General features: G+C 42.7%; 1 protein-coding gene across 17 annotated transcripts in view; it reads right to left on the bottom strand.

Annotated features, from left to right (window-relative positions):
* dlg2 (discs, large homolog 2 (Drosophila)) overlaps positions 1–21993 on the bottom strand; it is a 186417-nt gene that overhangs the window by 155639 nt on the left and 8785 nt on the right. For 15 of the 17 annotated variants that reach the window (XM_048237879.1, XM_048237880.1, XM_048237883.1 and 12 more), the window contains exons 3-4: positions 15636–15787; positions 12179–12244 (exon numbers count right to left, since the gene is read on the bottom strand). In XM_048237879.1, coding sequence (XP_048093836.1) covers positions 12179–12244; positions 15636–15787 — 218 coding nt within the window. Of the gene's footprint in view, positions 1–5415; positions 5829–12178; positions 12245–15635; positions 15788–18559; positions 18839–21993 lie in introns of those variants that run through there. The other 2 variants (XM_048237889.1, XM_048237896.1) reach the window with 2 other exon arrangements.

Raw genomic sequence — 21993 nt, 5'->3', positions numbered from 1 at the left:
TGCTCACACAAAGGCCTAACAGATAAAGAAGAGAAATATTCAAAGTCAGATAATTATGCAAACTCAGTATATTACTGGAATACTATTACCATGCCATTAGCAATGAAGCTAGAAGCCAATACCTTTTTCAAAATGTACTGATTGCAATTTTGGTGTATGATTGTTGATACTAGTGCTCAACAGCCAATCACAAAGACACCCCTCCATTCCAAGTTCCTAAAGCCACATGGAGATCGTCTGGAACAGTTTATGACTGAGTCAGACTGAGCCAGCATGTTTGTTTGTTCCCATTAGCACGGAGTACTGGGTACAAACACATACACTGAGCAGACCGCTAAAGGACCCATGTGGAGCCCTTAGCTCAAACTGACAAGAAGTGTACTGGATTAGAATCAGAGACTACACCTTCAAATAGCCCATTTGTACTCATGCTCATATTGAGGTGACACCTCCGCACGCTTGCATATTATGAACTGAGGAGTAGAGCTGGCTACCTGTGGCATAATAATGCGCACAGGCACCCGCAGAGGAGGCAAATCAATGCCCTTTCCTACACAGCACGACCCGGCAGCGGGGCCGGGGCCCACACACACAGCCCGTCTGAAGGTGGCTGTCCGCCTCGCCTCGGAGTGGCCGCACGCAGCAGCAGCAGCGGCAGCATGAGGAGGGTTCCAGCTCGGGCTTACATCAGCACGCCGTAAATGGAGTAGCCGTCTAAAAACGGAAGCACTGGTGGTGGTGGGATACTGACACAGTGTACCAGAAAAACAGTAAGGCATTTGGAGCAAGTGTAGGAGTTTTTTCCTCTCTCTTTCTCTCTCTCTCTCTGTCTCTCTCTCTCAGCAGTGACACAGCGAGAGAGCCCCGCAAATCTTATGTAAGAAACCCATGGAGCTGCTGGGAGTCAGAGATACATTATGATGTTGTGTTGTGTGCTGCTGAGTGAAGACTGGAGGTTGGGTTGGTTATATATGCTTCAACATGGCTTAAAATAGAATTAGACATTCAGTATCTTCACACAACACACACACACACACACACACACACATGCGAGTGACTTAACATGCAAACACAGGTAATGTTACCACACAGAAGTACAGAGAACAACCAACTTGTTAAGTATAAATGTTTTAATCGCAAAATAGCCTCAAGTTTGTTACCTCCATTTGACATCACAGAAATACTCACTTGGCTTCAAAGTTTCAGAAAAACTACTTATTACGGTGCAGGTGCATGCTTTAGCTTCATTACACATTTTGAATCTGAGGATTTTGTCTGATGAAGATAATCTTAAATTTCACGCTGGATTTAGGAACATTTTGTAGGCTAAAATTAGCCTTGCCAAAACTAACGAAACACCAGAAGCAGTTTTCTTCTTTTCTTCGGATGTTTACTGAGAATATGGAGTGGATTCTTAATCTACCGACATACTGTAATGCTGAATGTATTAAGAGTCACAAGGTATTACAATTGGCAGTTCCACACCGACTGAGCTCTATATTAGGATATATTTGCAACAGCCCACTTATAAGCCTGTAGGTCTAAATTCACAAAAAATCACAAATATGCCAAAGATATCTGAATATAGGCCACAGTGTTTTCCAATGGACCCATATCACAATTACTGTTAGTCATTGCCAAATGCCAAATCATGCTTTTGTTATATTTATCATATTTTTTTGCGACAGACATGTCATAGCAAACAGTCTTTTATCACCATCACCTCTGATGAAGAGAAATTGTACCAAGCATGCCAGGTGAACACCTTAAATAGGATTCCCTCACTTTTTGGCCTTTGATTTTACAGTAGAAGTTCCAAGTGAAAATGACCAAGAGCTTCCAAAAATACCTTAAAAAAATTCACACTAGGAATCAAGAGCACTTCCACTAGTCACTTTAGGAAGACACAGCAATAACTGTAAATTAGAGTCTCCCAAAAAGATTTGTCTTGAAAAAGGAAACCCACACATCAGACTCACATTAGACTGCATCTTACACGTGGACCAAAATAGCCTCCTTTGTTGGCTCCTCACATCAAAGCAGAAAATCTAAAAATTCTTGGGTGCAAACAGGGCATAAAACAAAGGCTGCGAGAGAGTACATAAAAACACAAACACTTCCCTTTATCCATTTAGCAATTTTGATTTCCTACAAAGTCTGAGGAGAAAGCAAAAGAAGATATAGCACTATTAACATATCGATCCCACCCAAAACTATTTGTACTGGAGCATCACCAGAGCGTTAAGTAATATGTTTGGAGTCAAAAAGTCGACGGGGGAACACAGAAAAACATGGCAACACTATAACCAGTCAGCCTCCCAGTCAGGCTAAAACCGGACATAAGAGAGGCCAGGCTTTACATGGGACTGCTGAAATATTAACCATCATGCATCTCAGCACAGCACAGATAACACCTACAGCTCACAGGGCACAGGAGCAAGTCCACCCCCACACACCCCACACACACACACACACACACACACACAAAGCCGTGATAAAACTAATCTCCTCCAACGAGTCGGCCCACTGTCATCTATCGGTGTCGCCGAAGGCATATGATAATGAGCCTCAACCGGGAGAGTCAACCCCTCTGGGCTTCAGTAACCCCTCAAAAACACAGGCAGGCACACAGGAGACACACACGCCTCCTCCTCCCACTCCCCCTCACACACCTGCAATACACTGAGATACAGCATGACCTCATCCATGGCGTTGGAACGTCACCAACTTCCTCTCATTTTCACCTCTGCCAGGGGAGTGATGTTTTCAGAGTAGTTTGTTTGCTTGTTTGTTTTGTTTGTCAGTTACGATACAAAAATTACCAGCCCAATTTTCAAGACTGGTGTAGTAATGTGGCGTGCGCCAAGAGAGAACCCATTACATTTTGGAGCGGATCTGAATGAAGAGGCAGATCCAGGAATTTAGTTTCACTTTCTATAACACTGCAAGGTGGGGCTGGGTATTTGGCCTTGGCTGATGTCTGGACTCTCCAAGTACCCTTCTGGTTATTTACTGTGACAGACAAGCAGACCCATCAGCAGTGCTAGCAGTTTTCTGAGACCATTGGGCTATTGGGACAAAGTGAGACGTCTAAAACCACACTCTTTTGAGGTCTAGTTAAAGACTGTACGGCTAACACCACCTGGCTAGATGTACAGAAGCTCTAACAGCTGCCTCTCAGCAGACCATGACAGGGACCATGAGTGGGCTGACAATCATATGAGCAACGATGAGTGGAAACTACCACTAAGTGCATGAAACAAAGTGACTGAGTCACATTTGAGTCAAAAGTGAGCCAAACGTTGGCAAAAGTGAGCCTGATGGTTAGACAATAACCACACCACACACGCTGGGAAATAAATGACTATAGTACACATCATTCTGAAACTGCATCGAGCACCATGACATCACTCGGAATTCATTATCCAGACGACGGACCATTACAGCCAACATAAATCTCAGCCGAGCATCCCCAACACATTTAACAAGGCATGCAAATCGCCATGAATATTTCAGCATGCTTTTAAGGCAGCAATCAGCACAATGAGTGGACCAGAACGTTGTCAACCATGACGTAATATCCCTCTTCTGGGAACAAGTGTATCAAATAAGGGTGTAACACGGAGCAAAGGGAGGAGAAAGAAAGTCAACGCACTACTCTGTAGGATCTCTCCTTTACGGGGAAGAGGAGCAGCTTTCGAGCATTTCAAAAGCATGAGCAGAAGAATGACTACAGATGCCATGTCCAATGGGGGATTCAGTTTTGGAAAAGTTAGCTGATATTTGAGCTTAACAGCCAATCGAATCACACCCCTCACTGCTATGCTCCTGAGGCACCATGTTGCTTGGCTTGGACTGTTTATAGCTCGGCCCAAGACAGTCTCTGTGTGTTTGCCAGGTCTATGTATGAACACCGGAATTATTTGGGGCGCAAACAAACACACAGAAACACACAGCTAGAAGACCAAAGGACCAACTAAAAGTTGGCAATGTGGGATTGGAATAGGCACCCTATTCTAACAGACCCTAACAGACACCCATGGTCTTCAATCACCTATTACTAGACACTGCTATAGCTTCAATAACATTTAAATATGACAAAAAGCTTCCACAAAACACCCATTCTTTAAAAAGTGTGTGTGTGTGTGTGTACACTGACTCAACACACAGCATCGAAAACAATTGTTCTAGAACAGTGTTTCTCAAAGTGTGGTCCGGGGACCACTGGTGTTCCGCAAGCTATCCCAAGTGGTCCGTGAGCATATTATTTTTATTGGTAAAAAAATAATATAGATGAGTTGTTTGCAATATTGAACCAACTTGTATGTAAATCCAAATGGTTCTGCAACACTGTCTAAGACATGCCAGTTTAAATCATATGAATCCTCTGACACAATAAGTAAAGTGCAAAGACAATAAGCAAGGTGTTCAGTGTAGGCCTAGGCTAATATACTGTTGAAGTAGGCTAATCTTTTTTTTTTTTTTTTTGCTAGGTTTCTTTTTTATTGGTTAAGTGGTCCTTCGTCTGAAAAAGTTTGAGAAACACTGTTCTAGAACAAAACTAATCCCCAGCACACAATAAATGATTGTGAACCCAAGGTCCCCCAACAGTGAGACAGTGCTTTTCCAAACAGTCTCTCAGCTCAGTGACTAGCCTTTGGCTCCACATCAATTATAACAGCGCAGGGCTTTCAAAGAGTCTCATTATCAGCTGCAGTGGTCTGAAGTTTTCCGGCAAGTTCTGACACGACATCTCAACGGACACAGCCGCAGAGGGGGTTAAGCCCCCTTTACAGCCCGCTCGGCTGAAATAGATCACAGAGACACAGACTGATGCTGACGGATGCACACAACTTATACACACAAGGGGAAGGGGGGTATAGAAAGCACACGTTAGGCCCCAGCAGTGGCGCGACTGGCTGGGGCACCTGCACCGTACGCCGGCGACCCGGGTTCGATTCCCGCCCTGTGGTCCTTTCCGGATCCCACCCCGACTCTCTCTCCCACTCACTTCCTGTCAATCTCCACTATCCTATCTAATTAAAGGCATAAAAAGCCCAAAAAATATACTTAAAAAAAAAGAAAGAAAGCACACAATAAAAAGCAATGCATGTAATTACTTTTCAAAGAAAGGCATTTCATTTCCCATTTAAACGTAACGACAAGACGGCGGGGGGGGGGGGCACAATGTACATGGATGGAGGATGAGTGTTGGTGATTCACAGACACATCCTTCAGACACGGAATGGAAGACATGCAGAGACACCACTGGAACGGACAGGGAGAGACGGGGTTCTTCCATCACGCTCTCTCTCACTCCTTCTCATGCCCCCGCTCACACATACAGCCCCACTCTCTCCATTCCCTCTCTCGCAAAACACACACACACACACAGACACACACTCTGTTCCTTACCTTAGTTGTGACAATACACAGACAATCCATTCTGGGCAGAAAAAAAAAAGCTCAACCGATTCTTGTATTCATCACCACCAAATTAACAAGACAAGGGAGGATGGAGAGGTGTGGGGGGGGAGAGAAGAGGAGGATGGGGAGTAGTAAGCCACCACGGAAGAAAGGCACACAGACAAGCTAGTGGATACAGCCCCCCTCTGAGAAACAGGAGTGCTCCTCCTCAGCACCACAGCCTCGCATGTTTCTCTTCCTGCTCCTGTTCCTTAGCACGATCTCAAAGTCCAGCACACTCACACACATCTCCCAGCGCAGAACTGAACGGCTCTGGCTGGGTTAGGACTGGGCTGCTTTTATGCCAGAGCATTCCTTCCTCCCTCGCTCCTCTCCGCTCCTCTCCTCTCGTCTCCTCTCTCGTCTCTTTTCTCTCTCTCTCTCTCTCTCTCTCTCTCTCTCCCGTGCGCACGAGCGAGCGACTGCACAGAGTGGCGGGGGGAAGAGAGATGCACTAGTGATGCTGAACAGCTGAAATGGGCGGCTGAGCGGAAAGAATCAGGGTCTCTCTGACCAGCCTCACTCTCAGACGCCACACAACACAGCCATGGTTGCAATGCTGATGCCTCAGACTGCTAATAAAGCTCTTTAATAAAGTGTGTGTGGGGGCGTAGGGGTGTGGGGGTGTGAGTGTGGGTGTATGTGTGGGTGTGATCATTTCAGACTTTGCTGACATACACAGGATCTACATTTTCAACAAACAAATTAGTTTTTCTCTGGGTATAAAATAGATATATTTGACACACAAATAAAGTCAGCTAAAGACTGACTTTATATATGACGTGAAACTGACTTAATATCTCAGGTACCTTTGTGCCCTTGCGATATTTAGTGAGTTTTAAGTGTGTACAGATTAACTTCTTAAAACAAAGTTATTTATTCTGATTATTCACCCAATCAAAAAAATTAGGTGATATTGCAAAAACTATACATTTATAGTGCTAATTGCAACCAAGGATTCATTTCATTTCAAGAGGGGAAGAATGGGTCAGGATTAAAAGGATTGAAGGGATAAGGACCCAAACTAGTCATAATAGACATACATGGCTCTTTCCAAATGATACTAATTATCCAAGTGCACCATTCTTACACTAGTGATGGTCTTCACCGTTTCCTGAACTGCAGTTGTGAGAGAAATCGATGGTGATTTGATTCCTCCCACAGAGAGAAAGAGTCAGTGTGTGAGAGAGTGAGTAAGAAAGAGAGTCAGAGAGCAAAAGTGAGAAAGAGAATAGAGAGTAAGAGGGAGAGAGAGAGAGTCAGAGCAAGAATGAGAGAGAGAGAGAGAGTTAGAGCATGAGAGAACGAGAGAGACTCAGAGCAAGAATGAGAGAGAGAGAGAGTTAGAGCATGAGAGAACGAGAGAGACTCAGAGCAAGAATGAGAGAGAGAGAGAGAGTTAGAGCGTGAGAGAGAGAGAGAGAGAGAGAGAGAGAGAGTTAGAGCGTGAGAGAGAGAGAGCGAGAGAGAGAAAGAGAGAGAGAGAGAGTGCCAGAGCCCCTCCCAGCCGCGTGCAGAGCTGTTGCTGCTGCTGCAGAGCTGGACTCTGGGGCTCTGTGTGTGAATCATACTGAGGTGGGCTCAACCTACTGCTGCTGCTGCTGCTGCTGCTGCTGCTTCAGCCCCATTCACACGCACACATGACTCAAGACCAATACAAACAGCAGCACGGGTGATGGAATGAGACTGGTTTTCAAACGTACAATACCAGTAAGATATAACAACCGATTAATTAGCTGAAAGTAATCAAATAAATACGGGAGGGGGGGGGGGGGCAGCATGTACCAGCCAGTTAGAATGCATGTACACACACACACACACACACACACAAAACACAAAACACACACACAAAACATAATTGGAAATCACTGGTCAAGAGCCAGGTGCTTGCACACAGCTGCCATTTCAGGAGAAGGCTACTTCCAGGTCACTCAGTGGGACACCCCCATGGACACCTGGCCAACAAGCATCTGTCTGGTCAGAGCTACTTAATCAAGGAACACAGCATTCATACTACATACTAAATCACTAATGGACAAGAAAAAGAAAAAGAAATGAAAGGGAAGAACCTTTGTCAAAAAGCATTACAATAGGATACAATATAAAGCTGTTTTTTTATGAGGTATTATGATTTAACTGTATTGTTTAATTAACTGATGAGAAATTGTCTAATATCCAGGGAAGGGCTTTCAAGAATCATATACTGTAGCTCAAACTATTTCAAGAAAATGAAACGTTAAATAAAATGTACAAGAAACGTAAAACAAAATTGTACAAGACCCGCTACAAACTGCAACAATTAAATCTATCTAGATAATGTATTATCCGAATAATAAATAAATAAACAAATAAATAAATAAATAACACAATATGGCCCAGCACAAGGATATGTTGATAAATACACACTGACCAAATTCAGCAGGAGGGTACTACTGCCTATTACATTAGAAAGCATGTCAGTTCCTTCCATCTATCTATACCCATTCAATAATCCTGCTTATAGAATTGTATGCAAAGCCAACATATCCTAGTCCAAAAATGAATTCAGCCGTCATGTCACATCAGAGCAACAGTTGCATCTTTCCTCAAAGCTATGTACTCACACACACACTCCAACACACCACATGACATAACAGCAGTTACCTAAATGATCTCCGGTGCGACGGCACTGAATTCCTGTTACTGCATTAACATTCTCCCTGTTGTTTGCCCCAGCCGTGTGTTTACCCTACCTTCTGTCTGTACAGCACCACGTCGTCAAGCCGCACTTCTTCACACAACAGCACTTTTATTACAGCTTTCATCTGTGTACATGACGGGAGCCGCGACTAGGACTTCTGTGCGACGACATGAGGAACCGGCTAAGCTATCCAACAGATGGATCTCAGAGCGGCTTTCCGTGATCACATTATGGAGCCAGAATGCTTTAACTTCCTTTGCACTGCCCTTTCTTTTAAGCAGTGGAAAAGTTACGGGTTCCAATAAAATGGTATTCACAGCGAGATCAACGTAGACCACCTAAATCATCAACTGTAGACTCATCCATACAAGTGGTTAAGCATTTCTTAGAAAATAACATATAATAATGATCTTACCCTCTTTCCATCAATGGATTAATGGCAATGGCATTATTAACACTATTTTCTGGGACACATGAAAACAATTCTACACATACTTTTATATTGTTAATTATTCAAACAGTGTTCATTCAGAGTTTTACAGTGCTCTGTAAGGTAAAATGCAGCCTTTAGTAGACTCATTTGTGAAAATACCCACAATTCATAAATATCCACAATTCAAACAAGCACTGCCCCAAAAAGAACTACACAGCCTATTTATTATGCAGTGCAGTGACTATAGTTCTGGACGAAAGAAAAACACTACCACCAAACAATATGCATAATTCAGTATGCCTACACATTTTGGCATACTTGCTGTGTGTGTGTGTGTGTGTGTGTGTGTGTGTGTGTGTGTGTGTGTGTGTGTGTGTGTGTGTGTGTGTGTGTAGTATTTATGCACTCTGTGACTTGTGGCCCTCTGGCCTTATGAAGAAATTTCATCAACAGTTTAACTGACTGCTTTCATTGTTTCATTAAATATCTGCACGCTATATGAAAGCATAACATTCCGTCCAACCATTACTTGCCTATTGCGTTCCACATTTGCCTCAAACATAAAAAAAAACTAAACCTAATGGCCTATTGGTCAAAGGTTCATAAAACAAAGTCATGCTTTGACATTAACATGTACATTGTACATAACATGTCTTGTCTGTTTGGACAGATGTTTGTCTCATACCAGTCAAATGTAACGTTTGACCTGTTCTTGGAAGGCAAATAACAAAGTCGGCCTAGAAGACTTCATTTGATCAACCTTAAAGGTTGTATCAGCGATAGTGGGGATACGTCACTTCTGTTGATGTTCAAACAAAACAGAGCTAGCTCGCTACTCCCTCCCCCTCCCTCCCGTGCAATTAAAACTCTCCTAAACGTGCATTTTGTCGGTTATTGGTTGAAACACTTTGTTTTGCTTTTGAGGGGTTGCCAACCCTTGTTGGTAGCAATTGTTTTTGTGTACAGATCTCGGAGCCTAGGCTGCCTACAGAGACAAGGTTTTTTGACGGCCTGCTTATGGGGCAGGCAGCTAGCGGATCGTTAGGAAAGATTAGATGAATGTGATCATTTATGTTTGGGTCTTTTTTGGGCTTGAAATCGCTTATACAACCTTTAAGCACAGATGCATGTATTCTCCATACTAGATGTCATTATCCTGACAAAAATATTCATCAAGATCATCTTACTGTCAAACCTTGCCAATTTTGCACTGTACAATACTAGTGTACTTTTCAACTCATCACCTAATTTTGTGCAATTGTTTTAAAGTAAGAAAACGTATTAAACTTGCTTTGTGAGTTGTGATATGCAAGGTAATGCATACAATCACCTATACTCTATTAGTTTTCCTTGAACACAAAGCCAATACATATGATCAAGCTTGCTGTATACCAATCAACTACTTTAGGATATAATACTGTTTGACGGCAATGGAAGTTGATTGTCTTTATATTTCTACTGGATAGAAAGCAGCCTCAGTGCATGCCCAAGGGGGAAGTAACAGTACTGCAGCTTAGCTTGGCTTAGCGTGGCTGCAGACCCACTGCAGCAGAACAATGAGCTGCCCAACTCTCATTTCATGACACTGGCCCGGTCCCACTCTTATGATCCTGAACCAATAAAGCGCTTGCTCCCATTGTAGGTGCTGCCATGCTAAATCCTCTTTGCCCTGAAGCTACTACAACTGCTCCATCAAACAAGGCCATCATCCATGGATAAAACATAAATCTACTATAATATATGTTATATTAAATCATTTGTTAAGCACCTGCTCAAAAGAAATACTTTTTATAGTTTGAGGTCAGCCCAATATACAGTATGACGCAATAAGTAATATGTAATGTTATTTCAAGCAACTATTTGTAGTAATATTTGCATTATCAAGTGAGTATCAAGCACAATCGAGTATCAATGATTATTTGCAGGCTAATATGATATGAATTTGAGGAAAAAAGTTTTTTTTCAAGGTTTTTCCTCCTCAAACCCTGTAAACCAAACTATATTCCCAGCCTACTGCACACAGCTCATTAGTTTCCCTGGAGTCTGAGAGTAAATGTCTGGCTGGTGTGTGTTTGTGTGTGTGTGCGTGCGTATGTGTGTGTGTGAGAGAAAGAGAGAGAGAGAGAGAATCACTAGGTGTCGGTGAGCTGACTGTGTGGGCGACTGCTGGCAATTACTGCTGATCCCGCCACCTTCCCCATCGCGAGGAGAGCAGGGGAGCGGAAACACATCTCCCAAAAAGCTCAACTGCAGCTCACACACACCGGCCTTCTCCATCGTTAGAGCCCAGCACACGGGGAAGAGTGGAGCCGAGACCCGACCAATCAGAAGGACCACAGAAGACCACGGTCACGCAGTACAGTGCCAGGCTCTAGACATGCATTTGCCCTCATAGTCAATTAGAACTGAAACTGCAGCATACAACTTGACTTCACTTGACTTAGAAACAGGTGGGAACACATTTAATTCAATGTATTCAATCAATCTGGTTTACTGAAGAAGTATGGGTCTCTTCAACGTTAAAGCACAACACCTTTTGTAGACATGCATGCACTAGAAGTGCTTCAAAATGAGGTAATCCTCAACTCGTCCACTTGTGGGAAAACCTCATGTATTTGCCTTTAGAGGTTGAATTGCCACTGAAACTATGGGATTCTATTGTTGCTAAAGAAGCAGGAATCTCTTCAATGGTCAAAGCACAAATTCTTTTGTAGACATGCTCTACACAGACACGCTCTACAAATGCTTTAAAATGAAGCAAATTCCAACTCCACTTGACAGGCCTGTGTGAAAACCACTTGAAATGGAAATAAGAGGTTCCTTTCCTCCTTAAACTCTGTTAAGAAATGTTCAGCTTGTTGTCTGATTAGACCATAGCAGTAATTAGTGTGGTACTCAGAGCGCTGGGAGAGAGCTGCACCTCTCACAGCGAGCTGTCATCGGTGAGCACCGCGCCGCCGGACTGCTCTCAGAACAGGTGAGCTAAAACAGGCTCCAGACTCAACGGCCAGAGAGCAGCGGAGTGCTTCATGGAGGGACACATACACATACGCTCACAAAGACTCATGTAACAAGAGTCTGCGCTGTCTGGTAGCATGATACAATTGTGAATAGCATCTCTGTTCTATGAACAAAATGAGATGCAAATAATATTGAAACACCAAAAATCGACCAAAACAGGTCATTAAGATTATGACAGTTTTTTCTCTCCCAGCGCTAATCCAAATGAGAGTCTGTCCTTTTCAGAAAGATGTGAAATAAACCAAACAATGAGCTGTTCCAAAGGAGGATATGAGTGCATACGTGTGTGTGTGTGTGAGTGAGTGAGTGAGTGAGTGAGTGAGTGAGTGTGTGTGTGTGTGTGTGTGTGTGTGTGTGTGTGTGTGTGAGTGAGTGAGTGAGAGTGTGTGTGTGTGTGTGTGTGTGTGTGTGTGTGTGTGTGTGTGTGAGTGTGTGTGTGTGTGTGTGAGTGAGAGTGAGTGAGAGTGTGTGTGTGTGTGTGTGTGTGTGTGTGTGTGTGTGGTCTTTGAGGTGTGACTTCAGTATTGCATTCTTAGTAGTGCTCAGTTTGGGGCTGATGGGAAGGCAGCATAACTCACCTCTGTGGCTGCGCTGCTCTCGGCCTCTGCTTTCTCATTTAAGTCTGTGCTACTAGACTCCGTCTGCTGCAAGGTGAGAGAAACAAAACAATTCAGTACATCTGAGCTGTAAGAGTTGCCCATTAGTTTCCTCACCTACTTGGTTTAAATATGTTACAATATATGGTGAAACAATGATTAAATGCATTAGTTTACATCTATAGCCTTGGTCAGTGATTGACTGGCTGCATTCTACCAGAGTTCATATACTGTAAAGCTACTAATAAACAAATACAAATGATAAGGGCTACTATTTGTATTGTTTAAAGCAGGACACACATGAGGACATATTGATTTCATTTTAGGACAGAAATTGCAGTAGCAATCAACACATATTCTCTCAGATTACAATGTGCTGAGAAGACAAATGAGCAGCAGGGGAGGGGGGTGAAATCAAACAGACACGTTGCCCACAGCCGTGTCCAGACTCTTCCGGCTGATTCTTCACAGACACAACTCTGAGGTGTGTGTTATATAACACAATGCAATGAGAGCACACATTCAGCCAGGAGAAGAAGCTTGGTGAGGCTGGCCAGACTTTGGACGGACCACGCAGCACACAGGGACTAGGACTGCCTCCCGAACGGAGGAGTGTTGGCGTAGGGAATCAAATGAGTGGCCCGGCGGGTGCAAGAAGCAGGGAAGAAGACAGTCACAGTAGTATTCCGGGCTGCCAATCACCGTGGGACTGGTCTAATCCTCCAGCTGATCCCCAGCTACTTAACTCCCCCGCTATTTATCCACCTTTTTTGCCACCAGAGCTATTTTTGCTATGTGTACACACGCAATGCCAGAACAAAACTGTGTCCAAATGTGCTTCTTTTTTTATGTATAAGGGTCGGTGCAAATAGTATATGCAAGTCAGCATAAGTGAGGAGCCAGACTGTATGCTCTGGTGTTGAAGAAAACTGATCATCAATGTTGACGTCCCTTCCTGAACATTAAGTTGATAATTGGTTGAAGCAAAGGTCACTGTCTTTCTAGAGTAAAAAATCATTATGTGTCCAAAAAAAACACATAAAAAATGTACAGTATGTTAAAAAAGCGATTACATTTTGCTTTTTTTCTAGCCAGATGAACTGGAAGTGAAGCTACTTCAGTGTTTTAAAGGAATAAAAATATTTTTTTAATACCACACTTCACATATTGAAATGGAAAATACATTCTGTTTTACTGTAGCATGATATCCATAGTTAGCATTTTAACCAAACAGTATTGGTAGTAAGTCAGATTCATAAATAAACAGATAGAATCATCCTTCTTCAGCTACCAGTGAAATAATAGCATAGCAAATCAGAAGCACCATATAGCACTGTCATTTAACAACCGTTTTGTCAACAGGGAATGTAATAGAAACCAAATGAGACTAAAGGTCCTGACACAGTCCCTAAATTGGACTTGCTAGCTTGCAAGATATCTAGTCACACTTTCTTTGTTCATGCCCAACAACTTAATCTCCCACATGTCAAGGCCATGTTTTATATACCAAGGGTATGCTATTAAGGTAAAGCCAAGCCATCAATATATGTAAAAGGCATATAGGATACAATCATACATGATGGTATGCCCAGGGTTGCTATCTCCCAAATTTCCATTCCATTCACTATGTTCTTGACATGCAGTGCAGGGATTTCCTTGAGTTAGGGGCGTTGCTTTTGAACACAGAGCAGAATCACAATGAGAAGGGGTTGGATCAGGTCACTATTAACTTACCACACCCAGCAGCTTAAGAAGCCACAACATCTTTTCCCCTAGGCAAGGTCTCCGATAGGACTTTCTGCTCAAGTTTCAGCAAATACATCCAAAAGTACATCCATAACTTCTGATAAAACCGATCCAACAGCCACATCTTTGCGTATCCACAGCCAAGATTATATAGTTAACTGGTTTTCAAATAACGGGAGGTGCTCTTTGCCATTATCTAATCCACTTCCCTAATCTGATTGGTCCAGTGTGAAATATACCAGGCCAATCAGTCCTCAACTAAGGATTTAAAGATTATATTCACAGCCAACACTTACCATGGTATACAGTAGGCAAGGAGAGCAATCGGAGGGCAACAGGCTACCATGCTGATTTAGCAACACTCAATCTAGCAACTAGCAATTCTTAATGGCTAACCACTATACCACTGAAATCAGTGGAAAGGTTAAATTCTTGCAAAGATGGTACATCAAGTTATACCTGTACATTATATTATATCATATATTCTAATTAACAATGGAGGCCAAGCATGAATTGATGAACATAAAGATGGTAACTTAGACCAACAAAATAAGAAGGTGCATCCTCTGTCTCACCATAGGATGTTGCAGAAAGACTTTTCACAAAGAGCTAGCTTCCCCCTAGTGGATGGACACAAAATAAAACCTGGAAATTCACTCTGTCTCACAAAAGAAAGCCAGAAAAATGAACAGATAAAATGCATAATGTGTAATTAATGTATGACTACGATTTCATTAAAAAAAACAGTGTTTTGTTATGGAACTGTACAAAAGCAAATAAAAAAATAAAAAGGCTATTTTTTTTTTTAAACTGCAAGCCTTAGCCTACTTATAATAAAACACAGGCTACAATAATTCCATACAAGCATAGTCTGTGTAGAAGACCTCTATTTGACAATTATGCATTATAATGGTGTCTGAGAGGCAGAGAAAAGAATGCTATTTTTTGTTTCTTTTTTCAGGTTTTGAAATAAGGCTCTTTGTATTCGTAACCGGTCTGGAGCACCATCCGTTTCATTTAATTAGAATGTCACTGGCCTGTTTGGGACCCATAGATCACAGGCAGTTCCTCGAAACACAGCGACTAGCAGACTCCCGACCCATTAAAGTCTGGGCATTGGCTACGACAGGTCAAAAGGGCCTTTCCACTCACCAACATCCAGAAAGGTGCATTTGCACACAAATGGCAGGACAGGCTTTCCTAGAGCAAGAGAGCCCACTGGTGACCCATTGAGGTAAATAAGCACAAGGCACACAAAGGAGGTCAGTTTTAACTAAGTGCTGTACTCCCATAAGAGCTTCAGGCTGAGTGGTTACCCATATAAGACACAGCAGTTCTGCAAGATTCAAAATGGCCTGCAGAACATTTGTACAGTAAATCATAGACATTGCTTCACTGATGATGATTGTCATTATCAACTGAACTAAATAAATAGGGCTTACCTCTACTTGTAGCACCTAACATATTATGACACCGTAATATTTACAAACAAACTCTATGAAGTGTTTGTAAAGAATGTACCACTATGACTTCAAGTTACTGGCCCAGTAAAGCATTACACATTTTAGAGCTTCAATTCTACAGGTGAACACACGTTTGTGCAAGTGGGAGTCAGTGTTGTGTTAACACTCTGAGCTTTTGATGTGCAGACTGCAGGGAGGGGGTCCAGTGTGGCCTGGGGCCAGTGTCTAACCTCCTGTGTGGGACGGGCGTGGTGCAGCACAGGCGTAGGGGAGCCGGGGCTGGGGCTCTCCCACTTCTCGGCCATGTGGTTGACCTCCTCCAGCTTCTGCTCGCAGCTCTTGTGGGAGTTCAGCAGCGTCGCTTCATAAAACTCCTGGATATCTACACCAAAAAAAGACAAGACAAGCCTGTGAGTTTATCCGCAGGAGACAACGCACACGCACACGCACACACACCCACACTTTCCTGGTTTCAATCCCCTCTGTAAATGGGACTTTGGATTAAAACCCATCATAAGTACTCCATTGGCCACCTCCCAAATGAAATGGGGGCAATTTAATGAATTGATTTGTTGGCAACAATTTTTTTGCAATACGTCTGAATAATACCCCCAAAACAGTAAGTCCTCAGCTAAGTCCTCCTCCCAATGCGACACACAGGAGGTCATGCACTGAGTCCAGCAGCATAATCACATTCCTTCTGCCTGCCCCGGTACTGATAGGACGTCTGCACCTGTTAAATGCAAGTGTGTGTTTGCACAACAATGCTGAATCAAGCCTGAAATGCAGCAAAAATAACAGACAGAAAAAAAATTGACTTCTGCTAAAGGTCTTTTATGTAAACAGACCCACTCTCACACTCATTTTGCATGCATTTAATTATTAAATCAGCAAAGATAAACAAATTCAAATGCCAATCAAAAGACACTACCTATTAAATACCACTGTAAAAAAATGGCTGAGAGCAACAGCTTGTTCAGCCCAAGACACAAAACGCAACAGAGAGGGCTAAGGCGAAGTCGTCGCTCGAGGAGCTAACACCTGAAATAGAACAGCTTTAGCACTACTCGGCTCGTGAAATGTAGTCTGGCATAAAGTAGCCCCTGGCTTAACACGTCAAGATCTCAGCAGCGTTGCCTAGGCTTTAATTCAGTTATTGCACAGCTTTCACAATGACTTGATAAGCATAAGCTTCAGAAAGCCAGAAAAAATTCTGGACTGACAATCTCTGTAGAATAATAATCGACTGTTGACACTTTGTTTGACGTGTTTTTTTATGAATGTGTTGACAAATTAGAGGGTCCATCCAGACGGGTAAACAAAAACATGTAAGAGATGTATAATTTTTTATCCTTTTAAACATATAATGAAATTTGAACACAATTATTTGTGTTTTTCCCCAAAGTAAATCAACCAGGCTTGAAAAATCCACCTTTTCTTTTTTTTTCTTTTTCAGTTTTACATGACACTGGCCACTGCGTGTACTACAAGAGCAAAGACATGTTTGAAGGTCTGCCACCACCATATAGAGTATGATAGTGAGCAGACCCCTAAATATTTATGTCAACTCGAGAGCAGCCTACACATTTACTATGGACTGTCTGGGCTTCTGCCTCTAACACAGCTGGACTGGTATGCAGACAGAGTGGCATGGTGAACGAATGGACAGTTAAACTTCACCTAATACGCTGAAGGCCTGTAGTTTGGGAACGCAATAATGTAATAATTTCCTCAATACTGTAATGACTTGCTCAGTGTTTCAGTAGCAAGCCACCGCAAGTTGGGGGCCAAGCTTTGAGCTATGTGGACATCCATTGTATGTCTACATTTTCTCATGATGGCCAAGCAGAGAAGACACACATAATGTCTCAAATTTCACTATTGGGGGCCAAGCAGGAAAGCTGTTACCTTTTCTTTTCTTTTCTTTTGCCTGTTCTTGTTATTGTTATGCATCTTCTGTCTTCTGCCATTGGATTCTATGACAGGCTCTAGAAATGCATGGTAAATAATACTGCAATTTGGCCCACTTACTGTACTTGCACTGCTTGGCCCTCAATAATATTGAAACCCAAAGTCCCTCCCTAACCAGCTTTGCTGCTTAGTCCCAAATAGAAGAAGGTAAAAAACACAATGAGTATCTACTTAGGTCTCTGCTAGGCCCCCAGTTATTGGTGGAAATATTTACCAAGTTATTACAATATTTGAAAATTATCTTATTGGGTTCTGGCAAAAATAAGGATAAACCCAATAAAGAAATCACCTCTACAGGTAATGAATGTAATAAAGTCATGTTATTACATTATTGGGGGCTATTACGTTTTCAGGAAATGATTACATTATTGGGTTCTCCAAGGCCTTCCATCTAAACTATTGGCAACATTTCAACACAACTGAATCATTCGCTCTCTCCCTCACTTAAGAGATTGTCACGAAATTATCTCAGTTCTACCCCACCCACTTTCACAGCTGACAGTTTTACAACAACAAATTATCTAAAACTGTTAAAATGACAGAGGTTAGTAATGGCATTGTCATTGAGGAGCTGTGACTTCACTCTAAACTTCCCCTTAAATGACTCCAGTAATATTTTCACATTTTATTATACATTTCTAAGAAAATTTAGTAGTGACGATCTAGTAGTGCTACATAAGTGGACAAATAATTATAGGAATATGATCTTTATAACTAACAATGTTTCAACTACATAAATAAAGTCAATACACGAAAAAAACACGTCAAAAAAGAAAATAAACAGAGCTTGCATCCATGTTTCCAAACATAGCGCCACAAAAACTAGTTCTTGCCTTTTCAACGAAGAGCTCAGTACTCGAAAAAGACACAAATCTTTCTCCCATTCCATGAGCCTCTCTTTCTAAGTGGAGATGAACAAAGTAAATCACACCACCCTGACTTAAATTTATGCAAATCCAACACTCAGCAAGCCGACTGTGGCACAATAGCTCCAGAGACCCATAGAGCTTTAGCGAAACACAAAAAAAATGCTAACTATAGTTTCAGAGAAGTTCTCCAGACTCTCTCCTCTCCCATGTTAATCAACGAAAAACACATCCATGCAGCCGATGGCAAACTTTGTAGTTTAAAAAAAAAAAAAAAAAAAAAAAAAAAAAAAAAAAAAAAGAGTAACATGACTTACAGTGTAGTAACACTCCCTGCGTCTCCACGGACATGACAAGCACTGCCTGCTGCCTGCTGCCTGCGCCGTGTCATGCAACAGGGCTCTGAGGTGCCAGATGACTGTGCTAGCAGCATCTGAGCAGGCAGCCTTAATCCGCCGGGGAGGCCTCCTGTTCCCTCCAATAGAGACAATGACCTTACGCCCCCCCGGCTGACATCCCTCAAATGCGACAGCTGATTTCTAATGCTGCCCTGCGTCTGGCGATATGCTTAACAACACCACCATGCTGCTGAAAGCAAGTCCACTTTTGCGTGTGTGTGTGTGTGTGTGTGTGTGTGTCTAAAGCCACACATCCCATGTATAAACATGCCCTTATAAGGCAGGTCGAGCGGGCGTACTGGAGTGTCGGGGCTGGGCTGGGCTAATGTTGGGATGGAGGCAGCGCCACTGGGACAGTGTTTAAGACTCCTGGCCACTAAGAGATGAGCATACTTGAGCCTCTTAGGTCAGGCAATGCAGGCTACCACTTCAAGTGGGTCTCTGTGAGGACACAGCAACATGATTCACACAACAAATCCTCTCAAAAACGCACTAGCTACTAGCTTGCATGTGATGGACAGCTTAAAGGCAAGGTTCGCGATTCTTATCCAGGCAATAGACATCTTATCAAACCACTCCTAAAAGTCATCAAGCGGTCCACTTTGTGTGTGTGTGTTCAAAAACATCTAGTGGAATGCAGATAGACATCATAAAGGCTCAGACAGACACAGAGGCTGACAGACAGACAGAAAGACATTCTTACCAGGAAGTAGCTGGGAGCTGGAAGACTTAAAACATATATGAGAGGATCTCAACAATCTCTGACGAGATCGTCTCACAATGGACACATGTGTTCTGCACTTTCACAATCAAAATAATGTTTAGCTCCAGTACAACACTGTCTCTCTAGAAATCAAGCTAGAACATGAGGCCATGGCAAATAAATGATTTAGCAGAACAGGATACAGTCAGTTGTCAGTTTTGAGCATCTTTCCTCTGGTGACCACTGTGATAAGGACGGAAAAACCTCAACACACACAACACAACACACTTGTGAATATATCCAGCTGTTTGAGTGTCTCCCAACATTGCTATAAATTCCTCATTCCTCAAAATGAATAATAATCCTCAGTCATCCTCATCCTCACTCCTTTTATCAAAATAAGTGCATCGTCGTAATTACAGACTTATAGAAAAAATTATGAATTACACCAAAAGAGAAAACAGCTATGTGATAACCACAATGCAATATCCCACTCCACTTACCACATATTGTGGGGTCATAGGCTTTTTAGCTTTGCTGCGTCCCATCACTGCTGTAGTGCAATGCAAATCAAGTCTAGTTGTGTCCCTCAACTACAGCTGTGGGTTTTTCCAAGGTCCTGGTGGGCAGCCCCAAACAGATTGATGCAGGACAACAACTTACCGCACTGAATGAAAACCAGCAGGAGTCAACACGACACAAAAGGCAAAGAATTGAAAAAAAAATACTCATTATGCAATCGCATTAAAGACGGCATGAGAATACTCACTGTTATGTGCCACTGCACATAAGGATTAGGCATGTACTTTCACATCCATCTGTCTGTAACCATACGGGACATTTTTCTCCCCCTCTAGTGAATTTGCTCTCCAGACCTTCTGCTAACATGCTACTAGGCCTTATTTCATTTGCTAAGAACATTCACTCTCTCAGCGCAGGGGGCAAACTGTGTCAGAGCTACAGGTGCAGTGTTGTAGCTGCGTGTGTGTGTATGTGTGTGTGTGTGTGTGTCGAGGGAGGGATTACCCAGACCATGCAATCAGAATAAACAAGCTCTGGGTCCACAAACACTGGCTACACAGAGAGAGAGAGAGAGAGAGAGAGAGAGGGAGAGAGAGAAAGAGAGAGAGTGGGGAGGTGAGAGAGAGTCAGGAGGAAAAAGTGAGAGAGAGATAACAATGCCCAATAAACCAGAACAAACAAATTAGGCACACAATTAAACCAGCTCACAAAAGGTGTGTCCAAAAAGCAGCTCAATAAACCAAATCCTCAGCAGTCACCCTGCACACATCCCCGGTGCTAACACATTGTACAAGACATTTTTGGAAGTCATCCCAGCTCACTCATTTCTAGACAGCATCAAAGCTTAGATAGATAGCACTTAGCAGTGTTAATGCCAGAAGCCAGTCAGAGGTCTTAGCCACAGCTAAAGCTGTGCCCAGTCACTGACTGTATGTATGTCTGAAACCCCACTGGCACTGGAATTTAGGCCAGAAACTCACACATACTTCTTTCGCTCACACAGGTCTCCACACGAAGGGTTAAAACAACTCACCTGAATCATGAAGTCAGATTTGGTACCGTATGTGCCATTTTATAATTTGATATTGTGCAATTTTACAAACTGATGAGTTCTGTTTTATTTAGCCCTATATATGACAGGGCCACATCATCTCATTACACCCCAACACGTATTCTCATTTAATCCTTTACCAGTGTGATCCACCACCAGTAGGCCTATGCAATACATTTTAATAGTATTGTTTGCCATATTGTAATGCATGGAGAACAGAGGGGAAAAAGGCCCAAATCCCAACGTGGCATTTGAGGACAGCTGCATTCATGTGCGATTGCCTGCAGACATCTGTTCAGTCAAATATAAAAATTGAATATACACCACATCCATTTTAAACCCTAGTATGAACACCCCTTACAAAATGGTGCCACAGGCACAAGGTGGGAGAGAACTATTAGTGGCGGTAATACATTGTTTCTCTGTGTCCTATTAACTGTACCGTCATCATTTTATGACTTTATCAGAGGTAATTTGGCATCCAGCAACCCAGTGCTCCCTAACACATTTGTTTTGCTGGCAATATCACACTTTCGAATTCCAATCAGCTGAGGTTTACGGGGGGAAAAAAAGTCATGTGCTGGGTTTCCAAGGCAACTGTTTCAGTGCCACTGGAAAGGCACACATCCACAGCGGCAAGCATGCACACAATGCAGATCAGCTGTCCCCTCCCTCCTCCTCCAACACCATGACGGTTATGTAAGGGGTGGGTGGAGTGGGCTCATCCCTGTAATCTCCCCTCTTCTCCAGGGAGAGATTACTCCTGCTTCCTTTCTAACCGATGGTCAGAACTCCTCCACACCAACATGATGAGATGCCAGATAATACATTTCAATTTCTTAAGTCAGTGGCAGATCGTAACTATATAGCCATAGCCTACTGAGTGGCTACTGGAGGCACAAACTGACCTTAAGTGACTCATACCTCCACCTCATTAAATGCAGTGCTGTGAAACAAAATTGCTATTAGTCATTGCTATTACTCCCTAATTGTAAAATATGGTCATCATGACAACAATCTCACATATGAAATGCTTTGGCCTGATCATTTTTGCAAGCCCAGCTTCAAGTATACTAC

This window comes from Alosa alosa, chromosome 2 (assembly GCF_017589495.1).
Source record: "Alosa alosa isolate M-15738 ecotype Scorff River chromosome 2, AALO_Geno_1.1, whole genome shotgun sequence".
Classification (NCBI taxonomy): Eukaryota; Metazoa; Chordata; class Actinopteri; order Clupeiformes; family Clupeidae; genus Alosa; species Alosa alosa.
The sequence above is the reverse complement of the archived record's forward strand: the minus strand, read 5'-3'. Positions and strand labels throughout refer to the sequence as shown.